Here is a 25,202-nt window from a genome sequence, read left to right on the forward strand (position 1 = left end):
CGATAATAAAACGTGACGACATAGTGGGAACGCGCCCTTAAATATCTTATCCATATAATGTGTAACGAAGAGAGAATCGGTTTACAGAAAATAATTTAAGTACAAATAATAGACAAAAATAAAAAGGATATATTTATTATACTCTTATACTCAGAAGAAGGAAAACATAAAAAAAAGACAAAATCCATAACAATTTTTAAGTAACAATGGAATAAACTAGCAAACGTAAATAAAACAAACTAATTAAGCTAATCGAACCAATCGTCGGTACACTCGGGATACGTTGAGCACGATGTTGCTTCGAGGAATGCCGCCAAAAGAGTAGTCGGGCGGCTGTCAACCGATCTCTTATACTCATCTCAGTTGTTTACGAAAACAACTAGCTTCTACGCCAACAATACATATTATAAAGGTACAAAAAAACCCGCACAACAAAGCATAAAATCAACTGCAACGAAATGAAATTTGAACAATAACTCCAAAAACATCACGCAAAGCTCAAAACAAAAGAAAACGACCGGCATACAAGGCGTACAATAACCGATTCGATTTATCAATTTTACGGTGTAAATCTCTATGGATAAAATATAGACTATTTTACGCCTCAAGTACCTAATTGCGGTAATTTAACTGCCTCTGTGGCCGAACGGTTACCATGCCGGACTGCCACGCAGAGGTCCCAGGTTCGATTCCCGGGCCGGGAGAAATATTTGTATGGCCTACATTTATTTCTCTCGTGAGTTTGGGTGTAATTTGTGGTTGTCTATGTGTGTCCATGGCACCCGCGACACAGGGTTTCCCTAGTGCGGGGCTATGTTGAGTGTGTGCGTTATTATTATTATTATTATTATTATAATTATTTTTTTATCTTTATCATTTCGTTTTCTTTCTGCTTAATATAATATAATTTAAAATTGCAACTGCATCTAATATTGTTTGTATTTTGGCACATTATGACAAATTTACTATTTATTTTTTTAATTTAATTATATATATAAATAATTAATTTTTTAACCTGGTTGAAAGATTTGTTCCAAATAGTATGCGTGGAACGTAAAAAATGTAAATGTCACAGAACTCATCATATCGCACTGCCATTACAATAGTGTTGCAATTCCAAATATGTAAAATTCTAGAATATACTATCGTTGAACTTAGAATTTGATTCTCTACACATCAATAAAACCGTCGTTGAAATATAGTAAGAAACAATTAAAAGACCTCCGCTTAACTCAATATGAGTCAAACTTTTTGTGAGCTAGTTCTGGACAAAACAGTCCTTATGCAAAATATGAAATTATTTTTCCCCTTTTATTTTCAAATATATTTAATAAATAAAAAATTGATTAGGTCTGTAAAAAAAACTTTAACCTATACATAATTTTTTTTTAATTTTCCCGGGAAGTGTGTAATTCGTTTATCATCGATTCTGGAAAAATACACTTTTTGAGTTAATACACTATTGTATTTATTAATACAATATATTAATATTGTATGTATATATAAATATTGTATGTGTTAACTAATAAAAAAAAAAGTAGTGCGATAATGTCAAATGGTCTACAAATTGAAATTCGTTCGATTGCAACTCTGTCATGTTTGGTCAATGCTATATAATCCAAACTAATTAGTTTTCGAACGCGAGAGCGAGTTCAAACTGCAATTCGAAAGTAACTCTATTTGTTATGTTTTCACGCCTAAACCGCTGAACCAATATTGTTGAATTTTGGTATACACATAGACTGGACCTTGGACTTCTCCAAGGCTATATAATATATATAGGCTACTTTTTGTCAGAAACATAAATCTTGAAGGGGGTGAAATAGAGGATGAAAGTCTGTATGGAGAACCAATAAATCTATGAAAATTAGTATAGTACAGTAGCTCCTTGAAGTACTTATTCTACGCAGACGAAGTCGCGTACACCAGATAGTGTTATGAATATGAATGATTTTAGGTTAAGATGTACGATCTTATTCGGTTTTCGAAAGGTTATATTCTGGACTAATGATCGTATGTCTTTTTTTTATATACGACTATAACTCACTTATGAAACGAGACTGCAACGAGCTACTACAACAAAATGTGAACTTTTTTATATTAAGTGACGGGACGAACAAGTCGTGCGCCTGGTAGTGAACTGTCCAAAGCAGTTGCAGTGCCACTCAGAGCTTTACGTCGCAAAGATCTGAGGGCCACTGCCACTAAGTTGACAAGTCCCATGTACAATTTCGCTAGAACCCTTAACCATTCAAAACTGGAGCGTATTAACGCTCACATTAATGCTCGGCGGCAAAAGTAGGTAAGGTGGCAGTACTCCCCTGGACGAGCTCTTAAATATGAAATACTAAATCAAAAATACGTCGCCCTATATTTGCCTAATGTAATGTAATTTGTATTACTATAGAATAATGAACTTAGTGTCAGTTGTGTAACGTACTCGTACAAACTAGATACGAGTCAAAAAACAGGTCGCGCGTCTTTCGGAGAATTCCCGCGCATTCTCAGGTATTTCCGCAGCTACGGTACTACTACAGTATCGTATCTAGTTTGTACAACCAAGTCCATACCCCTGAGTGTCAGCATGGGGGTGCCAGAAGGCTCCGCTGTATCTAATTTTTTGTTCATCCTGCTACTGAATGATCTTCCAGCGGCAGTTCCATCTGGAACTGTTAATAAGAAAATAAATAATAAAAAATACTGTATAGAAAAAAGATATCAAAAACTACTAAGAAATTATTAAACAAAACAAAACTAAACAAAACGAAACCTCTAAGACTCCACCCTTAAAGTAGTTGTAACATTCCGTTTGAACTTATATAATGTGTCGTGGAAGATGTCAACCTCGTCTGTATTAACGTTTTACGACTGTTAGTCATGACAGGGACTCTATGAGAAGGTCTCGAGTTTGTTTCCCAGTAAGAACAAAGTATTCAGCCAATAACTCATTTATTCTGCTATGCTGAATCATGGCGTAATACAAACAAGCTTATGACCTACGTATAATGATAGTGATAAGAAAGGCTTGTCTAGTTTTGTACCGTCAGTGTGTACCGTGTCAGCAAAAAGGGCTTAAAACTCAGCATTGTAGGAAGTAAAATTTTCTAAATCTATTCAAACTCGAGTCCACTATTCCTCTATTGTCTACCTACTATGACGCTATGACGCGTTAGCGTGCCCGATGTGCTCGCGCACGTATCGATAACTAGCGTGACGTCATTTTTGATAGTAAATTGATACCTCGCCTTATCTTTTGTCTTTGTGCTCATGCTGATCCTACAGTTGATTGTGGCACATTATCGTTGTCATTTTAGTATGTGATGTCGCGTACACTGACCTACAGAAATCGTTTCACTTGACATTATTGTTTAGTCACCATCATGTTACATCCTTAATAATAACCTCCTAAGGCCAATATAAGAGGACCGCATTCGCAGTCAAGCTTGTAAACTATGTATATGTGTATAATATACGTATAAATAAATAAATATTAGACAACATCACATACGTTGCTCCGATCCCAAAGTAAGTAAATAACGCACACACTCAACATAGCCCCGCACTAGGGAAACCCTGTGTTGCGGGTGGCATGGACACACACATAGACAACCACAAATTACACCCAAACTCACGAGAGAAATAAATGTAAGCCATACAAACATTTCTCCCGGCCCGGGAATCGAACCTGGGACCTCTACGTGGCAGTCCGGCATGGTAACCGTTCGGCCACGGAGGCAGTTAAAGTAACTAAAGCACTTGTGTTGTGGACATCGGAAACAACCCGAGACAATGTCGAAAATTTAGTTTTTCTACCTCAGAGATTGCGACATAATGAAAACCGGTGTGTAAGCCAAGCGACAATGGAGGTCTTCAAATACATGCATGACATAACTGGTCGATGACTGACCATCTCAATCAGCCGTGACCATGGGACCTGAAAAGGTCCTAAAGGTTGGTGTGTTTGAAAAAACAAATATAAGAAAAATAGGTTTCTGGATATCACATACCTACTGCTTTACTTTAATGGACCAATGAGAATAATAAATCTAGAGTAAAAACCAACATTGTTCATTTAAATTAATACATTTGCCGACTAAAGCACATAAAGTCAAATTTCCTTAATTTGTAACATAAATTCTAGTAACGACTTTTCCAAATTTTTCATTGTTTTCAAATCTTCTAACATCATACAATTACAATTAGCCTGATGTATCCCACTGCTGAGTAAAGGCCTTCTTCTGATCCCTCCACGCCTCCCGATCTTGAGCTAACTGGACCCAAGCTTTATCGTATGCGTCCAGTTTGTCACGCCATCGGTTTCTCGGTTTGCTGCGACGCTTTACGCTTTTGGGGCTCCAATGGTTGGTTACCTTGGCCCATGCCTGGGTGCCTAACATTATAAACAATACAAAAAATATATAAATATGTATTATTAAAAAATGAAGCTCTTTTTATAATATCAAGTCATGAGACGAACAGGTCATGCGCCTGATGGTAAGCTACGCGCCTGTCTATAACAGTTGCGGTGCCACTCAGAGCTTTAAATCGCAAAGATTAAGGTGACAGCACCTTGAGACATAAGTTGACAAGTCCCACGCGCCTGTAATTTCACCAGCACCCTTATGTAAATGTAAAGCATACTTATGTGCTTTAGTCCACCGACCCTAGAAATGTGACATAGTCTTGTGGATAACCGACCGAACATTTAAAAAATATTAGAAATTAACCTTCAAATTTTCAAAAAAATAGTTTTAAAATACTTTCTGTTGTTCCCTCTGCAGTGACAAAAGCGTCACCAATTCAGTATTAGTTGGAAAACGCATTGAGTTCCCAGCACTGATTTTCAGTTAGGACATAACATACGCAATAAAATAAAAATAATAATAATAAAAAAATGGCAATAAAATAATAAAATACTTATGACAATCAGATATAAACACGAAATAAAACGAAATTACTTTAAATGTTAGGCGCCGTCCTATTGTTATCGCTCGCGCTAAGATGCGTGCGTCTGACGAAAATAATCGCGCAACCGTGCGTTCAAACATACTGTGTTCTACTGAATGTCCTATTGAACGTCGTGCGATCACGCGATGCGATCAAATTGTCTAGTTTTCGTCGTACGACCATCGACATCGTATTGATCGGACGATCGCCGATCAAACATACTGATCAGTACTGGCGCTCGCTAATACTAGAAAAAATCTTCTTTTTTTCGTACGTCGAAATACTGATTGCCAAATTCTCCGCGCTTTTTTCAGTTTTTATAGTGTATATTATGTGGTCCACATTTTCTTTTTTAATGCTATTTACGATTAAAGAAATATTGCCTGATAGCAAAAACTGTGCATCTCTGTTAAGAGCCAATCCGAGTGTGATCGCATCGCTTCAAAATAGGGCACACGATTTCTTATCGCGCGACCGGTTTCATTGCACCGCATCATCGCGCGAGCGATGGCAATAGGACGACGCTTTAGAGAATATTTATCACTTGTCATTGAACTGTTATTTAAAAGACATTTTATCAAAGAAAACAATACAGCAATGATATTGCTTAATTAAGATGTAATGTACAAGTTAATTTATGAACAAAACTTCAATTGAATGATTTTTCCAGGGTTTGGAATATCGATGGGTACAAACTGGCAAGCTGGTCGCGGATGGGCCAATCACAGCACTCTCCTGGAATCTTGAAGGCACTCGACTTCTCACCGGCGGCAAGATCCTACAGCTCTGGCACCAAGCATCTCTGTACCAGGATGACAGTCAACGTAAGTAGTAAACTTGTGACGATGCTGACCTTCTTCATCGTCATCCCACCTTTTTATCATCCTCTTTTCTAGCTCCTAGCCACTTATTTTTAAAACTTTTAATTAGTTCGCGATTTCTCTTTTTCTTCACTATTTTTGTGTTTGTACTTACCAGGATGACAGTCAACGTAAGTGGTAAACTTGTGACGATGCTGACCTTCTTCATCGTCATCCCACCTTTTTATCATCCTCTTTTCTGGTTCCCAGCCACTTATTTTTAAAATTTTTAATTTGTTCGCAATTTCCCTTTTTCTTCACTATTCTTGTGTTTGTTCTTATCAGGATGACAGTCAACTTAAGTGGTCAGCTTATGACGATGATACTTCCTTCATCGTCACCCCACCCTTTTATCGTCCTCTTTTCCTGGCCACTTATATTTAAAATTTTGAACTCATTTATTACGACCTTTAATATTTCTGTCATGTTTATGCTGCCGTATAGAAGGACAACAAAATATAGAAGGACAACAAAATATAGAAGGACAACCCGATGGTAAATATATTGTTAAAATTAATCATGCAACGTAAAAGCATTGTTCGTTTGTTTTTTTTTTTATATAGTTCAAATAAGTATTGGATTGAATATTTACGATTTGAAAATACTCTACTCACCTTATCTAATCACTGAATTATCAGATTCTCTGATAAATTGTTAAATAATCACTTTCATCCGGGAAGCAGTTTTCTCGTGAAATCGTGCATAACTCATACGTGGATGTTGTATGAGATTTTACATTATTCTGTGACTGCGTCCTGCGCACGTAACACTTATTATTGGAAACAATGTTGTCTTAAATAAAGTATTAAGACGTAGGTGCTTAGAACTACATACGGTAATGTCTAGTAAGTTGTGGCAATCATATTACCCTATTAAGTGTATTTCGATTGTAATATGGAATTATTGTATTTTTTTAAATATATTTTAGACACTAGCATTACCACGCTTTTACGTGACACGCATTATGAAAAGCGTCGAAATATACACTGTTTATGAAAGAAATTTAGTGGAGTTCCATGTAAACGAGTTCGTCTAGAGAAGTACTGTCTCCTTACCTATTTACTATTACTGCATTCCGGTTTTTAACCGACTTCAAAAAAGGAGGAGGTTCTCAAGTCGACTGTATGTTTTTTTTTTGTATGTATGTTACGCGATAACTCCGGTATTTGTGAACCGATTTTCATATTCTTTTTTTGTTGGAAAGGGGGTACTTTTCATAGTGGTCCCATTTCGTTTTGAAAAAAATCATCCACCTCTAAGGGTGGCTGTTCACGCATGAAGATTCATTTTTATAAATAGCGCCTAAATTTTACTCAAGGAGCAATTATTTTAATGGTTGATTTTGCTATTTCTCCAATTCAAGGCGTTTTTCTCCCAATATACTTTGAGTAGTGAGAACCGATTTTTATTATCTCCAGTGTCAAGTCCTGTATAGAGGCGAACTAGGGGATATATCAATAAAACTTAGCAAATAGACGTAATTCCACGTCCTTTTGAGGTCGGTTTTGTTAGTACTCTGTACTGAGATCATGAAGGGCAAGGGTGCTGGTCAAATTGCAAGTACCGTGTCGCGGGTACCAAGGACACACTTAGAAAACCACAAATTACACACAACTCAGTAGAGATAAATGTAGGCCATACAAATATTTCTGCCGGCCTGGGAATCGAACCTGGGACCTCTGCGCGGCCGTCATTCAGCCACCGAGGCAGTTTAGAGGATGACGGGCGCAAAGGCATTGCCTCTCAGATCTTTGCAATTTAATCTCAAGTGTCCAGTAAGAAATAAAACAATATGAATTCTTACTTATTAGTAAGAAATAAAAAATCTTCTATTTTCTTAATTAATTTTTAGGGGCGTCTCTCCTAGTATCGCATCTAATACATTAGAGAGGTGGCTTCCATAGATAATAAAATTCGATCAAGATACTGTTTAGTCTTCAAGAGCGTCAATTTTAAGATCTCTTTATTGGCAGTAAATAGTATCAAATCAAATCGAATATCAAATCTACGTGCTTTCTTTTGCCTTACTAGGCGTAAGGCAAAAGAAAGCGCGTAGATTTGATATTCGATATTTTCGGGTGGGTGATAAATTTTGACATTTTTGAGTTTGAACGGCAACACTGGACAATTATACAGACGATACAAACAGCGGTGGTTTAAATTACGGTGCTGACTTGGAAACATGCCATCTTTCGTCGTACTTGTATAGCCTAGTAATATTCATTATAATAAATCGCAGTGACACACAGATAGATTGTAGTGTTGCCTTTGCAGGGTGAAATAATACGTTAGGTAGGAGTCCATGAACTACACAGTTTGAGGAATTATAATTTTTTTTAACTTCTTATAAAAACTTGAATCAAATGTTTAATTTCAGAAGTAGTAAAATTTTGTAACAATAAGTGACTAGTGAAACCTAAAACACTCTGTACATTTTTTTATTATTTCTACAGCTAGTTCCGGCGTGACATTCCAAATAGGGGGCGACAAAGATGAAAAACCTAAACAACCCGAAGAGGACGAACCGGTGAGTACAATGTACATTATGTATTTTATTAGTTACACTACTCTCTGAATGGAAAAAAAAGTATTACGACAATTAATGTGAAATAGAATCTTAAAACTCACTTTTAAACAATTTAAATAAAATAAATAAATAATGCAGCACATCATAGCCCCGCACTAGGGAAACCCAGTGCCACGGATACTATGGACACATACATAGACAACCACAAATTACACCCAAACTCATGAGAGAAATAAATGTAGACCATACACATACCTCTCCCGACCGGTTACCGGGACGGTAACCGTTCGGCCACAGAGGTAGTTGTAGAAATGCTGCAGAAGTAGAATTGTAATTACCACGGCTCATTAGTTGTTTTTTGTTCTCTTTTTTTGCTTACGAATACTTTATTATAGTGTAGTATACATAGTACGAGCCCTATACCCCACCTACAGTTGGGTCAGGCTCGGCCTGCGGCGCGTGGTCGGTTTCAGATTACGGGGTGTGCTAACGTACTTCGGTGGCACAGTGATTAGTACTATGGGCGCTTGATGAGGAGATTCTAGATTCGATCCCTGATTTGAGCCAAAAAACATTTTTAAATTGGTTCTGGTCAGGATATTATAGATAAAAAAAAAAAAAAAAAAAAAAAAAAAAAAGGATATTCTGGGTATTGCCGTCAGAATTATCGTTACTCTGGTACTTATAGTACAGGAAATTCCTTAGTTTGAAACCAGAAATTTGTAGTGATTGTCTGGCATTTTTTCCCTACTTTTATTTTTAGCATAGTTTCCAAGAAAAAAGAATCTAACGGAGAGACGGTCGAGATACAACAACGCTATAAGTATCTTATTTCCACTACATCGGGAAGTACGCCTTACATTTTGAACAATTGTGAAATCTTGTACCGTAATAGAGTCTCCGTATACTACCTACGTGAGGTGGCGTGCGGACGCTACGGGCTTCGCCCTCCGCTACACCTCGGCCTACGGCCTCGGCACTTATGACTTTAAAAAAATTACCATAGCTCTTTAAGACTGGCCATATTGATAAATGGCAAAAAGTAAATTAGGACTGCAAATTATTAATTAAGTACCCATAGAGATCCCCCCATGCCGATTTGCAACTGAATTAGAGCAAATTTCCATCTGCCGCCAAAAAGATATAAAAACTTTAAAAAATAATATTAATTATAATATACTTGGTACTTGGCGCAACGGGCTGGTAATTATAATATAATTCATATTATTAAAAAAGCCATATTTGAAAATGGCGAAAAACCAATTTAGAGCACAAAAGCAATTTTTTTTTGTTTTAATGAAAACCCTTGAATGAAAACTCTAGACGAATCAAATACGCTTTCTTATCAGCGTTTCTTCCAAAAAGCGTACTAATTCATTCCCTAGTGTACTCAATACGATTTTTAATGGAATAAACTTGTACGGTAGTTGGAAAGGCGTATCTAATTCTTCTTCGAGCTTCGAGGAGACGTACTGTTTGCTATATTTGAGTTTCAGGTGCTTAGAAAAGCGTACCTTACTCATCTCTCCTTGGGGAACGTACTGAATACGGAAAGCCGTATACGTTTACGGGACACTATGGATAAGTCGCCCGTCTTGATTACCGTAACTTGTTCTTACTGTATCGTGTAAAAGGATTTGCCAATCGACGTAAGGCTGCTACTAAACGAACTGCATGCGCGAAGTCCATATAATACACCTCCATGCAGACGACTGCATGCAGTCGAGATTGTGTGCAGTGTATATTATGTATAGTACCCGAAATTAAGACAAGATGAAAACAAATTTTATAAGTACTTTAGAATGTCGATTACCTTGACTTTGCGATAGGTTTTGCTTCTCTACAGTAATATGGAAATTTCTTATTAGTGTCATTTATGCACTTTTTGTTAACGAAATTTGATTGTTGTGTTCACATCAAGTACGGTACATTCTTTACATATCATAATGTGTATCAAACGCTTTCACCTTATTTTAAAATTGTATCCAGTTTTGTGAATCAAATAAAAAAAATTGTCACTTTTGATAAATAAAACAATATATTAAAAGCAAAAAAATTATTTATCCTCGCAAGAATATCAATTACTACGTTTGCTTCTCGGACTATCGTTCACATCGACACGATGTTTGAAGTTGAAGTCTCAGTCTGGTGAAGTCGTTATCAACTTCATGCAGTTAATGCATAAAGTCTGGTGAATTCGTTATCAATTTCATGCAGTTAATGCGTAAAGCCTGGTGAAGTCGTTATCAACTTCATGCAGTTAATGCGGAAAGTCTGGTGAAGTAGATATCAACTTCATGTAGTCGAGGTCTCGGCTACCTATTGCTGACGCCAAGCAGTAATGTGTTAATTATATTGATTGCGTTCCGGTTTTAAAGGGTAAGGATGCTGGTGAAATTGCAGGCACATGGGACTTGTCAACTTATGTCTCAGGTTGACGGGCACTGTGAACGTACCCCGCAGATCTTTGCGAGTTAAATTTCTTAGTGACAGGCGTGTCGAACTTCTTCGGACTTCTAGTACCTATGTAATATTAGATGAATACTAATTATGGAACGGAATGAAAACCAATTTTTGGAACCATAGCACAGCACTTTATGTGTAAGGTACAAAGTATCTTGCCTTCCGGAGAATTCTCGCGCAGATCTGGAGATCTCGCAGCTATTTGTACGTTACAAAATGGACATTATGTACAATTTTGTTACAAAAATTTGTTCTTCACTAAGTTCCGCGGCAATGGAAATCGAGGCTAAGTGAAGAAAGGCACAAATTTGTTGATCGTTAAGTATCATTGTGAACCAATGTGACGTTATCTCTAATAAAAAAAATAAGTAATCACGTACATATCAGCTGAATATTAAATATATTTTCGTAATAAACAACGCATCTTTATTCTGTAGCTATCAAAGTATGCTATAGCGAGATTGCGCACGATAAGATAACGACAATGTGCTCACAACAATGTGCCTCATATCGCCGTTTCCATTCTATAACTGTGTAAAATATTTATTTGCAGTGAACCAAAACTCTGAATTTGTTTATTTGCGTTTTTACACGCTTTTACTATGTTTCACGACCGTAACCGTAATACGGCCCAACTTATGGAAAGTATCTCGGACGATATTGATGGCTCGGTGGTTAATACTATGAGTAAGGAGGTAACTGGTTCGATTCCCGGTAAGACCAATTTGCAAGTTGAAATTTTCTAAATTAATTCTGGTCTGTGTTAGTGGCGCGGAGTTATGTTCAATACTATGGGGCCATAGTACAGGGAGTTCCCTTGTTTGAGACATTGAGATAAGCAGCCACGTTGTTTTTCTCTATCTTTCTTTCGATATTGATTTCCAAGTGATACGTTACAAACTCATGATCCACAAATGTGGATAAATCGCAGTCAAATCCATTTTGCATATATATCTTCGGGATTACACATATCTCTCGCACGTTGAACCTATTATTAATAAAGCACTTGAAAGTCAATATTTGTCATATCAATGCATTCATATTCCCTTAGTGTGAAAGGGACAGCACAAATTTTACACCTCCCTCTTAGGTAAACGTAACACTCGATAATACTAATAATATAAATAGAAAAACAATATAAAAACTTCGATAATAAACAATTTTGTGGCCAAAACTAATAAACTATTTTGTGCTACAAATAAATTCTTTCGATTATGAATTCAATGTATATGCAGACTAAAGACGGATTTTCTACGTACTCGCGTGAGCTCATCGTTACTTACGAGTATGTATAATGCATTAGGCGAGAGCAGTCACACGCAAACCAATTTAAAACAAACCCTCTTCACTATTATTTTGGCTATATGAATCATTGTTTGCTCACATATTAAAGGTATTTAGATAGCTCGCATTGCGTTCAGTTGGTCTTAATTAAAACAAATTCAAGGTCGATTAGATGTTATTCAATGTCAATGGCTCAAGTTGTTAAAATGGCGTTGTTTCCTTTTGTCTGCCACTCATTTATGTAGAAAACATGTGTGACTTCAGCGTTAAGACAATACATATGGCTTTTGTATAAGTGGAAGATTGAGTAGCTATACCTATAACGTCAATGCCACGCTTCCTAAGCAAGGTGATATTTTGACGACTACCTTGGCGGCTAGTGGCATAACCACGGAAGAAAATTTATGTTATTTATGTTAAGCTTCATACTTGGCATTGCGTTTTAATTTGGTCGAGTATTACTCACTTGACAGTAATCGTTTCGGACGAATGTCGGACGTAGAACGAGGACAGGTCCCCAGATTGACAAAATACCTTTTCTAGATTGATCCCAGTGTGGCTTGCTTTGGTACTTAAGGAGTTCCCTAGTTTTCATTATTATTATTATTTATGAAAAAGAGAAGTATAATGTGGTGATAAAACATGCATGTCGAAGAGGGTTGGAAACCCTTGGAGAGCGTGTGAAGTCCCCAACCATTCGACTAACGTGGCGAACTATGGGTTAAACCTTTTTTTATGATACCTGTTGACGGGACGATCAAGTCTTGCGTCTGGTGTTAAGCGACACGCCTATCTATAGCAGTTGCAGTGACACTAAGAGCTTTAAATCGTAAATATCAGAGTGCCACTGCGTCTGTCACTCTGAGACATAAGTTGACAAGACCCATGTTCCTGTAATTTCACCAGCACATTAACCTTTCAAAACCGGAACGCAGTAACGCTCACATTACTGCTTGGCAGCAGAAACAAGTAAAGTGGTAATACTTCCCTAGACGAACTATTTCACAAGTAATTCTACTGTTACTAAATACCCTCTCCTTAGAGGAGACCCGTACCGAGCAGTGGGATTTATATTGACTTGACGGTGATGATAATGATTAGTGTCTTTTATTTATTTATTTATTTATTTATTTATTTATTTATTTATTCATGGAAAACCAACAGCTATGATACATATATTAAAAAACAACAAAAACTACAAACTATAGTGCGCGCGGAACTAGCTGGCCGCGCCTTAGGTATGTGAGCGGTGGGACGGGGAGGCGGGGGCACTTGATGTCATTACTCAGAATACTCAGTTCGGCGCCGGACTTCGCGGCGGCAACACACGTTGACAGTTCTGGCTAGTTTAGACAAAACGCACAAGAGATTGCAATGTCAAGATGAGTCCGCCGATAAAAAGACAATCTAAGGAAATAATATTTAAAGTGCATACGTTTTTTAAAAAACGGAAAGCCGATGTCAATAGTTTAGAATATAAAACTGATGCGAATATTCATAAATTAGTGGCAGAAGCAACCGGGATATCAGAACGAAGTGTAAGGAGAGTGATTGCTCAAAGTAAAACATCCTTGCAAAATACAGGGGAAGCAAAATTTTGTTCTCCACGAAGGCCAAAAGAGATAAAAAAGAAAATACAAGTTGATGATTTTGATTTAGGAGTGATAAGAAGAAAAATAAATCAGTTTTATACGGTACAGAAAACAAATCCAAGTCTACGAAAACTAAATGCTGTGTTAAAAGAGGATAATATTTTAGATTGCGGATTAACTTATTTAAGAGAACTTTTGCACAAACTGGGATATTCATTTAAAAAATGTAAATCGAAGAGATTCCTTTTATTAGAGAGACCAAACATTGTTGAATGGCGAGTGAAATATTTGAGGGCCATAAGAAAATTCAGAGAAGACAAACGAAATATATTCTTTTTGGACGAAACTTACGTTAACCAAAGTCATAATGTCCAAAAATGTTGGCAATCTTCGTCGGAGCCTGGTGTTTATGCAGATATAGGCAAAGGAAGGCGTTTAATAATAGTTCACGCTGGTAGTCGGAACGGGTTAGTTGACGATGCTCTGCTAATTTTTAAATCAGATTCAAAAACAGGAGACTATCATGGAGACATGAACTCTACAAATTTTTACAACTGGGTTGATCGAAAGTTAATACCTAAACTTCCACCTAACTCAGTCATAGTTATGGACAATGCAGCTTACCACTGTGTGCAAGTTGAGAAGAAACCGACTATGTCCTGTATGAAAATTAATATGCAGAATTGGTTGCAAAATCATAACGTGCCCTTTTCTCCCACGATGGTCAAAGCTGAACTCTTGGGCTTGATTAATACGACCCAATCAGAAAAAATATACACGATTGATGAACTTCTGAAAGGTGCAGGTCATACTGTTCTAAGACTACCTCCATATCATCCAGATCTCAACCCAATCGAGCTTGTGTGGGCAAATATAAAAAATTGCCTGGCCAGAGATCACATTAATGCTACATTGGACGAGAAAATTACAATACTAACAAGACTATTTTCTGAATTTTCTGCCGAACAATGGCAAAAATGCGACGACCACGTACAAAAAAACGAACAAGAATACTGGAATCATGATATGAGATATGATACTGTGATGGACGAATTCATTATAAACTTACAAGATGATTCTGACTCAAGTTCAGACAATTCAGAATCAAGTGATTCAGAGGATAATATGTCAGAGTAATTTCATATCTATAAATACAAAGTCGTGTTAGTTACACTAATTAATTAATAATAATTTCATAAATGATTCAAATATGTCGGAAGAATTTCATTTAATTTGTTTTTGGTTTATTTTACTTTTAATTGCAATGTACGGACAACAGCAAGTCCATCAATACATAAATGTCAAATTTATCCAATCAATTTTATACTCTATTAAGTTGAAAATCAATTGAGGAAATCTGACAGTTTGTGGCGGCCTGATGTGCTGCCGACTGTACATTGCAATTAATTAGATAGGTATAATATAAACTTGTAAAAGTTCAATTGGCTTTAATTTTTTCTTTTCAATAACTGAACAATTATTGTTCACGATATCTCGAGATTGGTCGTCACTGTCTAATCTCATGTGCGTTGCGAGCAGCAAGCAACCCGCCCCCTCACCCCTGTCCCTACCTAAGGCGCGGCCAGCTAGTTCCGCGCGCACTATAGCCAATTACAGGTTTTCGCCTATAGTAACAGAGTATAGTAAATATATTAAAGGTACCAGCGCTAATTTAAGTAGAACAAATACACAATAAAAGAAACTTAGCAAACTAAATAATTAATGCAAATTAACAATATCATAAAGAAATATTTAAAAAAAAAAAACATATATCATAAACAAGCTAAATAATCACTAAAAGTTAACCCTCCTGGCATGTCAAATAACTAAAACATCTATCAGTTTACGCTTCACTGCATGCACGCGGCAATTAAATATATCTATGTCAAAATCATTTATTTACTTTAAAAGATTATAAATAATAAATAACGCACCCCAACCCATATAGCGAAACCCAAACAGCGCGTGCTATGGACACACACATAAACAACCACAAATTACACCGAAACTCGTGACAAAAATAAATTTAGGCCATACAAATATCTTTGCTGGCCCGGGAATCTAACCCTGGGACCTCTGCGTGGAAGCATGGTAACCGTTCGGCCACAGAAGTAGTTTAACGTTCAGAGATTATAGTAGCCATATACGTATATAGAATTAGGCTTTTTAATAGTTTTGCTTCGAATATACCTAGTTACCACATATTAGAGTAGAGTAGCAGAAACGGTGCGAAACTGAAAAATGCAAGCCTGTAGAAGGTACGCAGCAAATGCTGCTATGCAAAGGGCATTTTCCACTTAATATCTACTGATAAGTTGGAGAATTCCTTAGGGTAGTCGCTGAGAGAGTCGTGGTAACATAGTCTTATCCACTACTACTTTATGTGATCGTGTAGCACATTTATCTATTCGATTCATTTATTTCCAGGGCTGGCTATGCGTATGGCAATGTCAAACAGCGACACCGGCGCACCACGTTGCATTCTCGCCAGACGGGGTGCTGTTCGCTACGTCCGGCATTAACGACCGCCTCGTCAAGATCTGGTACCAAAATAAAGGTAAGACTAATACTGTTTACATAACTCAATGACACATTCGTTTAAAAATACTAATAGTTAATATTTTAATGATGTATTTAAAAACATACCTTTACATTTGCGGTATATATGTTTGTAAAAAAAATATCGAGGCATGACCACTGACATAAGTCAGTTATGTTAAGTGTTATGTTAAGTTATGATAACATAAGCGACATTTTTACCTAAACAGCATTTTTTATTGCAAATTATATTTTAAATTATAACGGACAAGGACGTGTCGACATTTGCCACCAAAATTACATCAAATGGAAATTATAGCAAAAGCTAAGTTTATCGTCAGCTCAACTGTTTTTTATATTTTAGTGTAAACGACAGAATCATTATTAAAAAATCATAACGTAAACGACCCCACTTGATGTCGCAACCGACATAACACATCACTATTCGTCGTTTACTATAAACACAGATTACATAATATACTATAAACAAAGTGGTAAAAACGTGTTGCATCGTTGCTCAAAAATCTTTAGATAGAGATGGCAAAAATAATCAAAGCACCAACGACGTTACGAAATTAATTTTTAAGTACATTAAAGTTTAATTTAGTATCACACTTGTATGTAGAAATATTTTAAAAACTTTGTATTGTATATTTTTTTGGCGCTTACACTAAGTTGGCGGTAATGGCTCGATATGTTGTGATATGATTGCTAATTAATAGTTGCGTATAATTTTATTTATAGACATAAAATATTTGAGGAAAGTTACTTGGTTACCTAAACATATTTTTGGTATTTAATTATCAATAGCTATTGTATCTATAAAAATCTGTGCAATAAGTGCCATCTAGTTGATTTGTATGTTATCACTGGTAATTAGAGCAGTTTTGATAAATTGCATCTTGTCAATATAAAACAAATTAGTTACAAAAATAGCTATTTAATACTCGTCGCGACATCTGGTGTATTAATGGGTACTAAACACCCGACTACGTTGTCTTATATCTATATATTGTGTATGTGCGATTAGCAGTCCTCTTGTGTTATTGGTCCATGATTATGACGCCCTCCTTGGGCAGCATTGTCAACGAACACACCCTCATATGCGCACGCTAGTCTCCCTCACTTGCATCTGCAATTATTACGAATACTCGCTATGATTACTACGCAACGGGTTCCCTGGGCGCAGTTTGACTATATTCGAATCGAAATTGAAAAGTTTATTACTTTGAATCACTTTTCCTCTCATCATTTTTCACCTCCATCTCACCTGATGGGAAGTGACGATGAGGCCTATTCACTCCCGCCTTGAAAAGGCCCGAGTTGTAAATATGGAAGCGTAACGCTTCGTGTAAATCTTTGGAATATCCACAACATAGGGTTGGAACCCAAGCCTACGCCTAGTCCCCCGTGATGGAAAGGGGAAGGCGGAATTAAATCGTGTAACTCCATCGCACACTCTCCGTGATATATCTGTAAAATACCGATAAGCTTTACGGCGGTGTTCAAGGCTCTAAAAGTAAAACTAAAGAGCTCGCCGTAACTTGTAGCAAAATGCATTAGTCGCTGTTACCATATACGGTGAGGCGTCCATATTTTTCTTATTGTTGTTATAAATAAAAATAACATGTTCCAGTGCTGGTCCAAACGCACGGGGAGCACTCGTCACCCGAGCTGAACTATACGTTCATCTACGTTGCACACCCCCGAGCTGTTACTCATCTCTCATGGCGCAAGACCAGCAAGTATATGCCAAAGTAAGTACTCGCGAAAAATATATTTATAATAATAACGTGCTAGTCAATTGCATATTATATTGCCTGACTTAAAACTGGCGCATCACCTGTACCAGAATTACAACCTCCGGAGAAGCGCACTTTAAAGCTAGAGTCATTTTGAAAATCATGTTTTTTAAATTGACTTTACAGATTAATTGATTTTAAATTTGATACTTAATAGTCTATAAAAACATATTTTATCAGACGTATTGCAACGTCCATGGTCTCGAAGGGACTTACCTGACTGACCTTCGAGACGTTGCAATGCGTCCGAAACGTCTAAAATGTGTGAAATCGTTGAAGTAAATCAATAACCCTACGGACATCAAACTTGCAGTAGATTGCGAAATTTATTGCATTTCTATTCTGTAGGTGAAATTATGTACAGAAAGTAGAAAGAATGTACTTTGTAATAAGCCGCGTTGTAACGGAATTCGTTAAATAAATTCTTACAGGGGCAGCGTAGGCAACGTACTAGTGACGTCATGCGTAGACAACATCTGTCGCGTATGGGCGGAAACTCTCCTACCGGAGGACGAGTGGGGAGGAGGCGTTGTGACGTCACACTCGCGTTCTCCTCCTCGCCGACAGAGAGCCACTCACCGACATAAACATAGGTTTATGCAGCGTCTGAAACACATGAAGTGAGTTTCTAAGAAATTATTCGCTGATTTTTTTTATAAATTTAGTACAGTTGTACGTTCCCTTATTAACAAGTTAACAAAGAACACCAAGAAGGAACACGAGATTTTTTTTGTTATATTGAGCTTAGTTTTACTCTGTAAACCTCATTGAATGAATAAGGTAAAAAGGAACAAACGAGGATTCTGTCTCATTCGTTCACATAGATTCGTGGCTTTAATCATTACTTAGCCTCATTATCAACCAAAAAATATATGTGTATACCTATAGGATATTATAGCGTAAAGGTGTCAAAATAACGAAATCATATTGGTTGTTTAATTCGTCTGGTCATTTTAGTGGATAATTTATATTAAACCATTGTGATGTTATCTATTACTCAAAATAATAAATACAACGCGTAATCTAGCAGGGTGTTAAAAACGAATGCAATTGTAGAACCTGTTTCCACATCCGACGAAACGCCCAGTCGTCGAAGCAGCCGGGCGCGCCCATTCCTACTCTGCCTTCCACATACAGCGCTCACGACTTCCATAACCCTTACCACGCCACTTCCTACACTGGAGGTTAGTTGGTTTTTCTAGTTATTCTAGTCATTCATAATTCTATAATATTATGTACACCGGATTCAGCAGTGTCACAAGTCTAAAAGGCTGTGTGATATTTTTGTATTTTTCGTCCCATTCGTGCCGGTATTCACTTCAAAGGATGCAATAACATTGATATTCTTAAGCTACTTGTGGTCATGTACGTAGTCAGACGAGTTGCATCGCAATTGCAAAATAGCATTATGTCACGTCATTACGTCAACATCGTCGTGAATACACCACTACTGCCGACTGCTAGTATAGTAGCATTCAATCGGAATGCAGCTGATAATTAATTTAATAATATATAATTAATTTAATCGTAATTTTATTATATTAGATTATTTTCCTAGTTGACGGTATACAAATTGCAATGAGTTGCCGAGCACTCCGAACACTGGTATTACCTATTTATATCAAAATGCATGGGCTGTGACATTCCGTTGAAAACCGCCTAGCGGTCGCAGTTAATCAGAGCGCGCGAAGCGAAGCGAAGCGAAGCACGATTTGTGATGTACAAACGCCATCATCGTTTTCAAACTTTGGTCATCCGTAACAGCAGCTCTTGTAACTATTAAGAATTATTTTTTTAAATAAATTTTTAGATTAGTTCCAATTTTTTAATGTAATTTAGTAGATTTTTTATAATGTCAGGTGATGCGACGAACAAGTCGTGCGCCTGATTGTAAACTACACGCCTGTCCATAACAGTTGCAGTGCCACTCAGAGTTTTAAATCGCAAAGATCTGAGGGGCACTGCCACTGCACCCGTCACCCTCAGACATAAGTTGACAAGTCCCATGTGCCTGTAACTTGTATAAAGCATAGATTAGTTATTGTATTCGCCGGGTTTCGAACAAACCGACGTTTCGGGCCCTTTACAGGTCTCATGGTCACGGTTGACTGAGGTGGTACAGTCTTCAATCAAGTATGTCTAATATTAATGCAAACCACCCTATTTTTCACTATAGTTACAATGTTATTAATTAAATACCTTATTATTAATTTTACAAAGGAAACATTTTCTTCCAATACAATAATTTACGCTACATTAAGTTTTACAAATTATTTTATTGAAAGAATTTTATTAAGTTCAATTTATTATTAATTAATAATAGTTCGGTTTGTTTGAAAAAACAAATATACGCGATTTAAATCCGAAAAAACAGTTTCATTTCCTATAGTCATAGTTTACTTTTACTCCGTATCGCGACTGAAAAAAAGACGTTCAAAAATTATACGTTTTATTATACCTTAAGAACTTGTCTTTATACGTGTTTGTCATTTCACAGGTTTACACTTCCATTTAGCAGCATCAATAAATGCAGAAACAGATATCCCTTTAGTGCCGTCTCTGGCGGGCGGCGGGCGGTTCATCTTACACTGGCTGCATAATAAAGAAATGCACTTCACCAGTCAAGCCGAAGCAATATTACACGATCTTACTAAGAAGGTAGGCTCTGCATGTTCGTACTAGTTGTCAAGTATGGTTTTATAATAATATAAAGATAAATCTTGAGTTCGATTTTTTACGCAAAAGTAAGTTTTTTTTAAGAAATATAAATACGCATTTGACCTCGCATCAAACCTGATGAATAGTGAAGATGAGGTCGATGATGGAGATTGTTATGGCATTAGTTAGGTGTGCATGTTTCATCGTAGAATAAATAGGCATTCACTCTCGCCTTGAAAAGGCCCAAGTCATGACATTAAGTCCTTACTCATTGAAGCAAAAACATTTTTTTAAATGTTCTTATAATAAAATTATGCTTACGAAAAACTACTCCAATTCGAAACCGTTTGTTGCTGTTTCGATTGATATTTGGTAGTTTTGTCGAATGCAACTTTATTAAGTACATTAATTTAAGTCGCACAATCGAATGATGTTCGAATGATGTCATTCGATTGACTAGAATTCTAAAAATCAATGTCCTTGAGGAACATTTATTATTGATTGGATAATAAACAAATTGATTAAATAAACATTGCTACTTTATACTGTGTATGTGATATTATATGTGAAAATAAGCGTGTACTATAAGAAATGTACCGATATTCCAACTAAATTCAAATATCCGTTATTCCGAAAACCGATTTATAATTAAACCGTTACGCTTTCAAGTAATTTTGATGCATTTCACAAAGTCAAAATTAGCAATGCAATCTATAGAAAAAACACAGTTAGTTATTTGGTTATTTTATTTGCTTTTGTAATTTATATTTACGATTCATTTATATATAAATTAAATACTATACAACTGTACAAAATATCACTTTTAAATGATAACTGTGATAACACAATATATTTGTTTAGTGAAAATATGATACAAAATCCTGTTTTTACACTTTACTGCAATAATTTTTACAAGTTATTATTATATAGTACTGCATGATTGACAGCCGCGCTGTCTGTCGAACATACGAAGACAGTTGCGCGATTGACGCTCTGTATGCGATTTTAATGCCCTATAGGTGCGAACACTTTTTAACGCGAACCCGACGTCCATTTGTTAGTAGGCCAATGTGTGTTACTTATTTCTTTTGTTATGGGAAGAAATATGACGATGGCAGAAACTGAAGAAAAACCAATTCTGGCAAAACGGAAAATTATGATGAGAAATTATATTTAAAGAAAATTGTGGGTCGCAAACGCAACGACATCATAATTTTCTATTTGTAAGTTGACTAGAAGATATTGCTACTAAGCAGTAAAGCCGCCTTACGTTTCTGTGTGGTCGTTGTTATTTATACAATGCAACAGGTTCATTCATTAATTCATTTTATCAGTTGTTAGTCAATTCCGTCCACACAATTATCATTATACATTTTTCACAAGTGGCGCTGACGTCACAACCCACTATGAAGGTCTGCAAGCACTTAGAGAAATTCGTAATTCGTGCTGACTCAGTCTATAGCTTAGTTTAGTAGCAGTAGAGATCCTTCTGAAAGAGTTTGTCCAGGGAAGTACTGCCACCTTACCTATTTCTACCGACAAGCAGTAATGTGAACATTATTACTAAGTTCCAGTTTTGACGGGTAAGGCTGCTAGTGAAATTACAGGCACATATATGGGACTTGTCAACTTATGTCTCAGGGTGATGGGCGCAGTGGCAGTGCCCCTCAGATCTTTGCGATTTAAGGCTCTGAGTGGCATTGCAACCGTTATGGACAGGCGTGTAGGTTACCATCAGGCGCACGACTTGTTCGTTCCGTCACTTGATATTATATAAAAAAAAAGTTGATAAGAGCGGTGGCCCCGCTGTGACTGCTGGTTTTTAAAAATTTTTCTTTGTATTTTTCGATCTTTGTAACAATAGTAATAATATTTCAGATATTAGACAAAGAGGAAAATGAAGAAGGTGGATCCGGTTCGGACCATATGATACATCCGGAAGGAGAGAATGAATCGAGTATGTAACTATGAGAATAAAAAAATGCTTTAAAACTATCATCATATTTAACTAAATATACATTGTATTGTTTGTAGTTATTGAATAACACATAACCGTAGTTAACGTTGTCCTTGAAGTTGTTTAGCTTGACAATTTTGTGAGTGTTTCCGAAAACTTTTAATATATTGGATTCAGTTTAGTTGGGTAATTTGCAGTCAGTTTTCTCTATCTAATTTCGGTGGCAATTTTTATTATTTAAGTATTCTAGAATATTATCATTAAGTATTGTGGCTTGAACAAGCACCTGTCAAATATTGTGCAGAGAGAGTGTAGATTGTGCCATGAAGCGGACGAAACTCCCGTTCTTTTTCTCACCCAATGTTACCCGCTGATGGGCGTACGAAGCTCCATACTGGGAAGACACTTGCCACAACCAGAGGACATAAAATCTGTCGTAGCCAGAAAAGTCCTTCAGTTCTTCAATGCTGTCGGCCTTGGCTCCGAACTGTAGTTAGTGGTGATCACAATAGATCAGTTGATAGTCGCAGTGATGAGGGGCTGCATATGCCCCGAATGAAGCCGCCCTAATGATAATAACAATTGTTTTAATACTTGGGTGTTGTAATTTGAAATATTATTTAAGATTTCACGACAATATACTTGTATAACATATATTTATACCCGAATACTTGTATAACAATAATTGCCACCAAAATTAGGTCGAGAAAACTAACCTGTAAATTACTCAATAACTATGTTAAATATTTTTCACGTTTTCAAGAACTATCTGAAAATAATAATTTCGTCAAGTAACCAACTTCAAGGTTCAGCCTATAATATTCTCCATTAACTTGTCAAGTGAAAGCTACAGCAAACTAATGTAAGCAGTTAAGCATAAGCCTAACTAATAAACTAATTACCTAGGCTACGCTTCGTAACGCTTCTTGCCTATTTCATGCTGCAATAGAGCATTCAGGACATAGACGGCTGAGCCATCACCTTACTAAAGTGCTGTCTGAGGATAATAGTAACAGTGACGAACAACCAGGTAACATGAAACACCTCTATACACTCTACTTTCATGGTCTTCTTACATGGCTCTTAAATTCATTACCATGTAGTTTCCCTGAATCAATTCTTCTAGACCTTATTCTTAAATAATTACAGAATATATTTATTAAACAAAACAACTTAGTCGTCGATCGATTTATCGATATAATATAGTCGACACTATTTGCAACCAAATTAACGAATTCAGCTACTTATCGGATATTGGTCTGGCCGTTAGATAAACCAATTTAGGGAGCGTATTTTTGTAAATTGATCCCGGTGTAGGTGATCTGTGTAGTCCCTACGGATTTAATTTCTTTACTCTGGTATTCAAAGTAAATGGACGCTTACAGATTTAAGTTCGGTCATTGACTTTAATCTTAGACGAATAAACCCTGACAGTACATAACATTCATACGCAAAACATCTTTGAGTGTCATAGTTACAAAAAAACTGATATAGCTTGCTGTCCACAGGTAATGGCAACCACAGTCACCCGAGTCTGTCGAACACGACGTCAATAAACTCAATAGCGACTGACGTCACCTGTACCCATCTGCCAGATTCACTCGATGCTAAGATAGAGTCGCTCTTACGTGATTGGCATCAAAGTCCGGATTTGTTGTTTTCCATACATCCTGTTGATGGAAGTTTTCTTATATGGTGAGTTATAACTACAGTACCAGCACGCTTTGATGACCGTTTGGACAGATTAAAATAGTGAGGTCAAATCTCAATTCATTATCGACAAAAATATAATAAAATGCGAGTCGCGTCTATAAGTTTTTATATTCATAACTTGCATTACAAGGTAGCTGATTAAAAAGTTTTAATAAAACGAAAATAAAAGTGTTTACTTATATCGTCAATTCGAAACTACTTTGAGTTTTGATGTGAGTTTGCCAGAGGTAGAAGTTGTGCTGGACAGCGATCCTATTAGTGACGATCGTATTAGAGTTCATTTTAAAAATTTAGAATTTCGAAAAACAAATGCCTACACGGTAAAAACAGATTACTTAAAACTAGACAAATTTCTTTGTACGAAGACAATTTTATTAAATCCAAGAAAACGATCCTCTCCCTATAGACGCTAGAGAATAATTACTTGATAATAGTAAAAAAACGTCTCAAAAGTGTATTTTAGTTCTAAGACAGAAATATTTAATCCAAGAGCAAATTAATTTATTTAAGTCATAAAGCTACTCTAGATTCAAGAAAATATTTATTTGTTACTAGAAATTTCTGATTTTGACTTGAAAAAAAAAGAATGAAAATTGAGAGATAATTATTTAACTGAAGATTTATGTTTTCTATGTTTAAGAGAAGTTTGATTTGATTCTGAAACCAAATTTCTTAAATTATGACTTTTGGTTCCGTTATATCAAAGCAACTTTCTGCTATTAATAAGTCCATTACAATCTTAATGTAAGATTTTACCGTCTTGGGTTAAAATGTGGGGTATTTTTGATTTAAGTCATTTTATTTGTTGAAAATAAGGCTCAATTTATATTGCGGCGGAACGGAATGGAAGCGAATTTTTGT

The 25,202-nt window shown here is 36.3% G+C and overlaps 1 protein-coding gene across 9 annotated transcripts in view; it reads left to right on the plus strand.

Moving 5' to 3' along the window:
• LOC113234839 (dmX-like protein 2) overlaps positions 1-25,202 on the plus strand; it is a 114,429-nt gene that overhangs the window by 15,157 nt on the left and 74,070 nt on the right. For 5 of the 9 annotated variants that reach the window (XM_026470353.1, XM_026470352.1, XM_026470358.1 and 2 more), the window contains exons 3-13: positions 5,618-5,771; positions 6,252-6,302; positions 8,261-8,334; positions 16,101-16,230; positions 17,848-17,968; positions 18,445-18,633; positions 19,070-19,197; positions 20,511-20,671; positions 22,550-22,628; positions 23,578-23,658; positions 24,137-24,323. In XM_026470353.1, coding sequence (XP_026326138.1) covers positions 5,618-5,771; positions 6,252-6,302; positions 8,261-8,334; positions 16,101-16,230; positions 17,848-17,968; positions 18,445-18,633; positions 19,070-19,197; positions 20,511-20,671; positions 22,550-22,628; positions 23,578-23,658; positions 24,137-24,323 — 1,355 coding nt within the window. Of the gene's footprint in view, positions 1-5,617; positions 5,772-6,251; positions 6,303-8,260; positions 8,335-16,100; positions 16,231-17,847; positions 17,969-18,444; positions 18,634-19,069; positions 19,198-20,510; positions 20,672-22,549; positions 22,629-23,577; positions 23,659-24,136; positions 24,324-25,202 lie in introns of those variants that run through there. The other 4 variants (XM_026470355.1, XM_026470361.1, XM_026470357.1 and 1 more) reach the window with 3 other exon arrangements.

The sequence above is a fragment of the Hyposmocoma kahamanoa genome, unplaced genomic scaffold (assembly GCF_003589595.1).
Source record: "Hyposmocoma kahamanoa isolate Upper Pololo Valley unplaced genomic scaffold, ASM358959v1 86, whole genome shotgun sequence".
Lineage (NCBI taxonomy): Eukaryota > Metazoa > Arthropoda > Insecta > Lepidoptera > Cosmopterigidae > Hyposmocoma > Hyposmocoma kahamanoa.